We start from the raw sequence: 9,363 nt of genomic DNA on the forward strand, positions 1-9,363 counted from the left end.
AGTGCTGGGATTAAAGGCCTGCGCCACCACGCCCGGCCCCATAATCTTTAAATCACTTCTCTGCTGGATGAAAGTCACCTGTATTCTATTGGTCTGTGCAGTCGTGATCCATTATCCATAGTAAGTAATGAAGCAGAGTTGTGCTTCCTGGTTGGCTGGAGCAAGAAAACACTCAAGATAATTGCCAAGTATGATATTGAAAAGATTCTCATAACACTCTTACATTCTGGGGATAAGCCCATAGAGTCAGAAGTAGATTGAGATTGCCACAAACCCCACCCCAAAACAGATTGTGATATCCAACATTAAGACTTTCTTAGGTTCATTTAAGGTCTTTCAGAGATGCCCAGGATATGTCTGGGAGACCATTGAAGTATAGTAGGTAGACATATAGACTGCAAAGGACTGTATTCTTTAGTTTGCAGGCCCTTGTAAGCATCATCGAACAACAGAGCACATCTATAGCCCTTGCTCTCCACTAAAGCCCTGGATTCTCTTCTGCTGCTGTTGCCACTATTGAGGGTGGGGAGGGGTGTCTAAACATGAGCTCCTAGCAGAAGGAAATATGCAAGACTTCAGTGTCCTTTGCTTTGTCTCCTCAGTACAGGTTACCATGAATGCACAAATGCATGTGTTCTTCTGGAAAGAGCCCTGTTAGCTTCTACGGCAGCTCCTCCCTATGTAGGTAGGGCTCCATTGCTCTTGAGATACAAGAGAGGGAGGCATGGTGCCATGCAATCCAGTGCAGGCTTTTCCACAGCACTGTGTAATCCAATGCAGGCTCTCTTTACTAGATGCATAGTTGGAAAAGCCATTTTGCTCCAAAGACTCTCCCTCAAGTGAACTTCCAACATTCTTCACAGCCAACTTACTGGCTGTGTCCAAGCACATCAAATCCAATTTGGGCTCGCCCTGGGACCTAGCCACACTAAGTAGCGACAATCTCAGTAACAGAGTTATTCTCAGTTGTCCTATTTTCTGTATGTGCTCTCCAGGCATGGCTTCCTGCACCTCTGTCTTTCTGTGACAGGCAGAATGACAGTGTCATTCAGTTCTAGCATCAGCCAAATAGCCTCAGCTGAACCCTAGGCTCTATGACCTGTCCAACTTCTAAAAGAAGAGACTGTACACTCCAGGCCTCCCCAAGTCTCTTCCTCGCCATACTGCCACGTAATCACTCTTCTCTTTTTAAAGAGGGCCTCGGTGTAATTAAAATCATCAAGCAAGCAGGAAATCAATCCCCTGCTGCAGAGCTGAGTGTAGAGGGCATTTTCAAGTGGCAGGGGAAGCTGATCTCACCATGAGATCTAAGGTCAGTGCGGTAGGAAAGAATAACTGCCCAGCATCCCATCTTCCACTTTCCCATGGAGAGAGTTTCTAAAGAAAGGTATCTGAGGCTCATCCAAAGTTTCAAGTTGTCTGCTACGGACAGCAAAGTATGGCATCAAAAAGGTCTAGCATTGTCCACATGGAAGGGTATCCTGGGGCCAACTCAATCTGCTGCAGCTATGTCACGTGGCATTCTTCTTCCTAACACCCCTAGGGGAGAGGGAAGGCTGATCTCACAGGGTTTGCTGGTCTTCCATCAGCCAGGCCAAATTTCATGGGGTTGAAGCACTGCGGTTCTTTGCATGGCCACACCCATGCCAACAATGCACATTGACTCAGGACTTTACACACTCAGGTTTCACTGCTTGGCACCCACTGGGACCCCAGTGAGATAAGAAAGCATGAGTCCAGGCTTTGGAGAATTTTCTGAAGACTTGCAAAAAAATCCACATGCTAAGCAGCCCATGGGTGGATAATAACCTACAGTTATTCCCAGCATGTATGTGTGTATGTGTGTGTGCATGTGTGTATAATATGTGATGTATATATGTATGTATGTATGTGTACATATGTGCATGCGTGTAGGTTTGTATGCCTGTGTCTTCTATCACTTTCCACCTCAATTTTTGAGAGAGTCTCTGACTGAACCCAAGCTTACTTGCCAAGCTGGCCAAGGAGCTCCAAGAATCTACATATCTCCCTCCCCACCCAGCACACCACAGCCCACTATTGCAATTACAGGTGCACAGGAATGCATACCGCACTATGTACATGAGGGCTGGGGATACAAATTCAGGTCCCTATGCTGGCCTGGCAAGCACGTTGTTGACTGAGACATCCCTCTAGCTCTGTGTCCAACGTTCTGACATCACAGCGTGATACAGAGTTTATGTCTGAGAACCATGCAGTGGAATTCCAAAAACTGCAAAGGAAACCCTCATGATCTGAAGTTTATTACTTTAGCTTGATTGCCTTCATCCCCATCCTCAGCTACATGCAGCTACATGTGACCTGCAGCTCATGGGTCCTACACCCCTGAAATGACTTCAGAGCAGAGACAGACCTCCAGCCACCACCTTCCAGTTTAAGCTAGGCATTGACAAAAAAAAAAAAAAGGAAGATTGTTGACAAGAACTGAAGGGGGACTGGAAACAAAAGAATTGTCCCAAGGGAGAAATGCCCCAAGCAGGACAAGGACACGGTGCCCATCTTGTACTCTGTGCTGTGTGTGCATTTGCAGTCTCCCTGGGGTGACACAGGCAGAGTGACAGGAGGATTTTCACCTACCTTATCTTCATGGGTTTCAAATTAGATTTTGAAAAACATTTCATTATCCAAACTAATCTACTCAGAATTCAATAAGCCATAAATAAAAGGGAGGCGAGGAGCTGATATTTCATAGACACCAGTAACCCATGAGTTGCCTTTCTTTTGTTGCTCTGTGTGCTAACATGGTGCATTAAAGTGCATAGGGACAGGCTCTGAACTATGTGGTTCTGGGCAGACTGCTTAGCTTCTCAGTGACACAGACTTTTAGTGAGATGAGGCAAATGCTACAGATGCCTTGGATGGTGGAAGGTGGAGTTTCTTCTGTACAATGGTTAGTGTATACTGCCCATATTACTGCTATTAATTACCAACTGATTTTGAGGTTTTGCCTTTTTTTTTTCTATCCAACTCATGTTCCTACACCAAGCACCCATGCCAGCACAGATATACAAGGGGCTTCATTAGGCCCAGAGCTTTCCAATGAGCCACTAAACCACAAGTGGGTCTTTGCATTCAGATTCATTAAAATTGGAGCTGGAGAAACGACACAGTCTATAAAGTGCTTGCTGTGCAAACGTTAGGACCTAGTCCAATCTCTAGCACTCATGTACATGTATTTAGGGCAGAGCACACAGGACTGGGGAGCTCCCTGGAGAAAACCATCCCTCTCAACAGCCATCAGTGTCCAGGTCCAGTAGTTCTTCGTCCAGGGACAGGGTCTTCTGAGATTCTACCTATCTGCACTGGCATGTCAACTGGTGTTGTTCATCAGCTCTTGTTTAGGTGACCATATTGTTGAGATCTAAGGAGTACAGCTCCCCTCTTGTGTATGAACGACACTATCTCAGCAGACCTCCTGGTCATCTGGCTCTTATAATCTGTCCAACCCCTCTTCTGAGATCTGGGTGTAGGGATTGTGTTGTGATTACATCAACTGGGGCTGGCCCTTGACTGTTCTTTGCATTTTGACCAGTTATGACTAGAAAGCAACTGTCACAGAAGGTTGTTACAGGGGAAAAAATGTCTTTGATGAGGAGTGAGCAAACCTATTCTTATGAAGCTAAAAATTAGCAATGATGGCTCAGACCACTCCTTTCTTGGTTAATTCCGGGGTGTGCAAATCAGTGCTGTATGGCCTCCTTTGATGGGTCTTCATGATGATAATAGGGTAGTCTGTTTCCAAGAATTATCATTCTCATTGAAGAGAAAAAAGAAAAGGAAGAGGAAAACAGAGACAACTAAGTCTGTTCCCCTGAAGCAGAAAGAAAGGAGTTCTAAAATTCATCTAGGAAAAGTCCTCTTATATCTCATAGGGCAAATTAGGTCATGTGGCGTCAATCCCTAGATGTAGAAAAAGCTGGGAAACTAAGTTGGGTTTTGACCTTCTAACCTTTGTAATCAAGGAGAGGATGGAGATGAATTCTGCTCCTGCCTCCATGCATGCGTTATCATTAGAAACCAAAACTCTTCATGATGCTTCTGGGCTTCTCAGCTACCAGGTTTTTTCATTTGTTTGTTTGTTTGTTTGTTGGTTGGTTGGTTGGTTGGTTGGTTGGTTGGTTGGTTGGTTTTGTTGGGTTTTTTTCATACTCCATTAGACAGCATGGCTTCTGTTTCCTTCTTATTTTGCTTCTGAGATCAGAGCTAGGTGTTGAATGGTTTAAGAAAGAGAAGATTAGAAGCACAGTCCCTAGGCCAGCTCTCCTTTCTTGACAGTCTCAAATATTTGTTAAATGGTCAATCTGCCAACCTTCCAATTCTTTCAATAGCTAACATGGTGGCTCAGACCATTGGAGCAAATTGAACAGGGGTTATGAAGTCAATACCAAGGGTCAGATCTAAGAGTCAGGCCAGCTATCTATGACCCTAGAGTCCACTATGCTCTTGACCTCAATCATTCTCTGCTACAGAATCAATACTACAAGGGCATTCAAGATCCTCACCCCAGTCTCACTTTCTAATTGAATGACTACCCAAACCGAGTCCCTACTACCACAACCACCAACCACCACCACCACCACCACCACAATCACCTTCACAATCCACCCCACCTTCCACCACCACCCCTCACATAGGAATGAGCATTCTTTCTTCAGATGCATTTCTTCATTAGATGCTTTGCTGTCTCTAGAATCCTCAAATCCCACACCCCACTCCCCAAAATTTTAAATATGTGTCCAAGTTAAATATTGGAGGCATGCTGGCATTTCTTCTGTGATGACTTGGTCTCACAGTGTTTGTGACTTTCTATAACAACACATCTCAGATTTCAGTAGGAATCACCAGAGCATTGTGTTAGAAACACAGATCCCCATCCAGGCGTATCTGACTGTTTGGAAGTATCTGTCTGATGTGATAACACTGGTGGGCAGCGTGTACAGCCTGACACCTCATAGATGGGTTGAACTTGGCCACGCCAAGTCACCTTCACACGACTTTTACTCTTTCCAGAGTTCCACCACTTCTGGCATAGCAACCGGAACATAAGTATCTAAAAATGAATGCAAATTTTAAAACAAAGCAAAACCCTGCAGGACAGTTCATCCTCAGATGTGAGTTTACATTTGCAGACACAGAGCGTGAACACTGAGTGGGTGATGGTTGGATGACTGAGGGAAGGAAGCTGGCCACTCAGGGCAGGGCTCAAATCTTTGCATCTGTATCTCGTCCGCTTCAAATGATGGTTGTTTCTTCTTCCCTGCAGGCATCGCCAGCTGCCCTTGCCAAGAGTGTGTTGGCTGAAGTCCCAAATCAAGTCGTAGACTATTACAATGGTAAAGGGATTAAACCAAAGTGTTCATCGGAAGTATATGAATCGTCCCGGACACTGGCACCGTGAACTACACTTTTACAGAATTCTGAAGCACTGTTTATCTATTCCTGTACTTTAAATAACAACAAAAACAGAAAACAATAATATACATTTAAAGATAGCACGTTTTGGTGATTTTTAATTAACTGACTTTTTATTTTATTTTATTTTTTTGCATGTGTAGCCCAAGGCCTGGATCTGTTAAACCCTTGAATTGTTAAAGACTTTTTACAATGAAATACAGTTATAACATACTCTTTACAGCATGTCGCCTTGAAATTAAAATGGTATATGTATCCATTTTTATACCGGTTTGTTGAAATTTTGCTAAATTTCTTATTATCTTTACACTGTAAAGCATTTTGAAACATTTCGTGAATGTCGATAGCCAAAACTTATATTTTGGCTTAATCTCCTATAGGATGAGAGACTTTTCAAAATGGCAGATGCATGGACTGTATTTTGCATGTTTAAAATAATTATAATAAAAATAACCTTACACTGTTTTTGCAGTTGTTATCTATAATCTCTCCCTGCTGAGAATGGTCTCTCTCTACTAAATAAATTTATGTACCTAGAGGTAGTCTTTTTTTAAGCTGGCCTGGGTTATTTATCCCAGTACCCATCTTTACACACTCCCATTGACACAACTTCCTGGACAATCTTGTTCTAATGAAGCTTTCTAAAGCAGGGCCTGGGGTTCTGCACGTCTCACAAGGTCCTCAACGATGCTAATGCATCCCTTGCATGGCATGAGGACTAATGGGGCTCTGAACTTGAGGCTTTCACCACAGAGATCATGCCAAACAGAACAGCTCCTAGCCTGCTTGCCCATGGCACCTCTTCCGCCCCCAGGCTCCCCAGTAGCTTAGAGGACCAGCCTGTCTCCAAGATGAGACTAGAAAGTAAGGAGACTGATTCCAGAAGCTGTCCACCCGACATCCCAGCCTCCCTGTTTTATAGCCCCGCCTCTTCCTCAGCCGGACTGAGGAGCACGCCTTCTGGTTTGCTCCTGCTTGGCTAAAAGAGGCAGCACAGCTCCCTGCATGGGTGGTTCCATTTTTTATGCCCGTTCCTAGAATTTATTTCCCAAGATTCCTCCCTTGGATCTTTGAGTGGAATCCTCTTCATGCCAAATAGCAACATGGCTGCCCAACTTTCTGTTCTAATCGCTTGGTCTTTGAGCTCACTGTGGGGGCCTTTATTGGCCTCTTTTGTATCACTCCTGAGTACAATTTCCATAAGCAGAAATGCCCTGGAATTGTGTAGGGTGGAGATATTTTGTCTGAATCTAAGGAAGTCTAAAACCAAAATAATGACTTCTTCTCTTATGATATTCTCTCTGAGAAATGGACAAATGTTTTATAAGCTATAAAAGGCACAAAATGTAACTTATTTTTGGTCAGAAAAATAGTGAAGTGTATCCAAAGCAAAAGAAATCTGTTTTGGGGGTAGTTTTTGTTCTTTTTCTTTTTTGAAGCGGAAACAATAATAATTAATTAAGCAAATCAAATGTCTTGTACGATTTCCAGAGTTATAATTATAGATTATCTTGCAAATACATGTCAACCAAATGCATAACATTTTGGGAATGGTGGTTTAAAAAATGTACGACAGAAAAAAAAGTCACAAATGTTTAAATTGTATTGTTTTCTGAATAAATTGGGTACTTACAGAATCTTTTTCTAAGAGTTGTGGTCTTGTTCCTCATTTTGAAGCAATTTCCTGTCAGTGAGTTGTGTATGTCACATGCTTGAGGGGGTATCAGGGGACACTGGTGCTTCACCATTGCTTCTAACTTGAAATAGTTAAGCTCTATATTACAGAAATACCTAATGACTGTTTCTAACCCCAAGCCGGTGTGTGAACATTCTTGTCTATGTACCTGGTATGTAGGAAGTACTCAGCTAGTTAGGCAATGCAGAGGTGAACAATAAAATGAATGAATAAACAATTAGACTTGTCAATGCTGCCTCTGATCTATATCTGACCTGTGATAGATTTAATATGTGGGATGAGTGTTTGTGACTGTCCTTAAGTGGCATGCCATGTTGTCCCATGATATCCTCCAATATCTCCTGGGATGTCTTCACTCAGTGTAGACTCCCTGGGATGTCGAATTAGTGAGGTCAGAGTCCAGTTTGCCTGACAGACATTTAGGAAGTTTACTTCCCTTTACATAGCCAGACTCAAGTTCAGGCCCCTTCCCGCCCCCAAATAGTAAAAATAGTACTGAACGATCATTTAAGGGTATCTTATCCCAGATTTCTATAACAAAATAACATACAGTAGCTTGAATAGCAGAATTTTATTTTTCATGGTTTAAGAGTCTAAGAAGACCAAGATCAAGGTGCCAGCCATTTGGAACCTCTCTTTGTAACTCACAGTTAGACATTTAACTTTGCCTTAGCTTCCATGATATAGAAAAAAAGAGTTCTCTGTTTTTACAAGAACACTAATCCCCCCCACAAGAATGTCTTCCTCATTACCTAGCCATCTCACAAAGTGTCTATCTGCTAATAGTATCACAGTGGGCACCAGGTCTCCCATATGTGAACTGTGGAAGGGCACAAACATTGTCAGTAACAAGAGGTCACTGAAACAGACGTCACTCTTAGTTCTCGTTGTGTATGAGCTCACTTAATTTCTCTGGAGTTTCTGGGATCATAGTATCAGGTTCTCTATGAGGAGTGAAAATTGGATTTTACCCACTTGCCACCCATCTCCCAGGGCAGGCTTCTCAATACATACCTTCTAAATAGAGAACTCACAGGCAAACCCTCTACTGAAACTGGGTAGGACAGAGTCAGCTTTTCAGGCCCTGGTAGCAATTTGGCTAAATCTTATCTTCTGGAGTGAGTGCTCAGAGGAGTCTGGGGAGCCGAGCCCTCCATGCTGTAAGCCAACTACTGTTCTCTTCGACAAAAGTGCTCCAAAATCAGATATAAAAGCCAGACACCATTGATGTCTTTGGTTCTCTTCTTTAACCTTAGATATTGAAGGCTGTCTCCTTTTTTGTGACCAGTTTTAGCAGGCAAAAAGAAACCAAAGAAATACATATGTGTGTAGTTCATATAAGTAACATGTGAACATATTTTATACTCACATGCGCACACACACACTTGGGGGTGGGGGTAAAGGGGATATGCAAATCTAAAGAGTTATCACGTGACCCCAAAGAAAGGTGGCATCGACAACACATATACAGCCAGAACAAAAAGGGCACCTGTTTAATATCTGAATATTCCTTACTAATTTGTTTGGCAGAGGGGAAGCTAGCCCCAGGTCTCTGCCCTTGTCAGCTAAGCAGGCTGATATCAGTTAAAACAGTTTTTACTCTAAGTTGAGCCCCACCCCCTTTTAACTGAAATCAGCTGGCTTCTGACAGGCACGTGCTTCTGACTACCTGAAATGGAAGCCTTGGCTTTAAGGCAAAGGTGGAAGCAAAGGATTTCCACCGACACTATGAAGTACATAGAGTCAAAGGAAGAAGTCTAGCAAAGACTGGAAAGACATGTAATGCAGGCAAAACTGAGGCAGAAAAGCTCTCTCTGAATTCAGTGCCCACGTGGTTTTCACACGGTGCTCAAATACAGCAAAACAAGGCAAAACTGTTCCCTTGATTGACAGGCAGCAGCACATTGAGGAAAAATTTTAGTGAAATGAGATAGATCAATAAAGAATGAGCAAGAACTCAGGAAAAACAAGGTTTTAGGGAGAAATAGCTTAAATGGAGGAATGCTGTCACTAGATTGGAAATGTTCGTGGCTTCCTTAGTGAAGCAAGAATCTGAATGGCTACTCTGGATCCTGAACCCAAATTCACGTAGAAATCTCCATCTCTGCCCTCTTGGCACTGTACTCAGCCATGGTTATATTAATAACAGATCCTTAGGAAATCTGTAAGAAAGTGGGTTAAATTGCTTGTCATGCATCAAAGCCTCAAATTCAAAT

The 9,363-nt window shown here is 43.0% G+C and overlaps 1 protein-coding gene across 3 annotated transcripts in view; it reads left to right on the plus strand.

Moving 5' to 3' along the window:
* Window positions 1-7,088, plus strand: part of Cpne4 (copine 4) — a 456,744-nt gene extending 449,656 nt beyond the window's left edge. For 2 of the 3 annotated variants that reach the window (XM_021171653.1, XM_029482117.1), the window contains exon 16: window positions 5,303-5,889. In XM_021171653.1, the coding sequence (XP_021027312.1) occupies window positions 5,303-5,437 (135 nt within the window). In that variant the 3' untranslated portion in view covers window positions 5,438-5,889. Of the gene's footprint in view, window positions 1-5,302 lie in introns of all 3 variants that reach the window. The other variant, XM_021171654.2, reaches the window with a different exon arrangement.
* The last annotated feature ends 2,275 nt before the right edge of the window (window positions 7,089-9,363 follow it).

This window comes from Mus caroli, chromosome 9, assembly GCF_900094665.2.
Source record: "Mus caroli chromosome 9, CAROLI_EIJ_v1.1, whole genome shotgun sequence".
Lineage (NCBI taxonomy): Eukaryota > Metazoa > Chordata > Mammalia > Rodentia > Muridae > Mus > Mus caroli.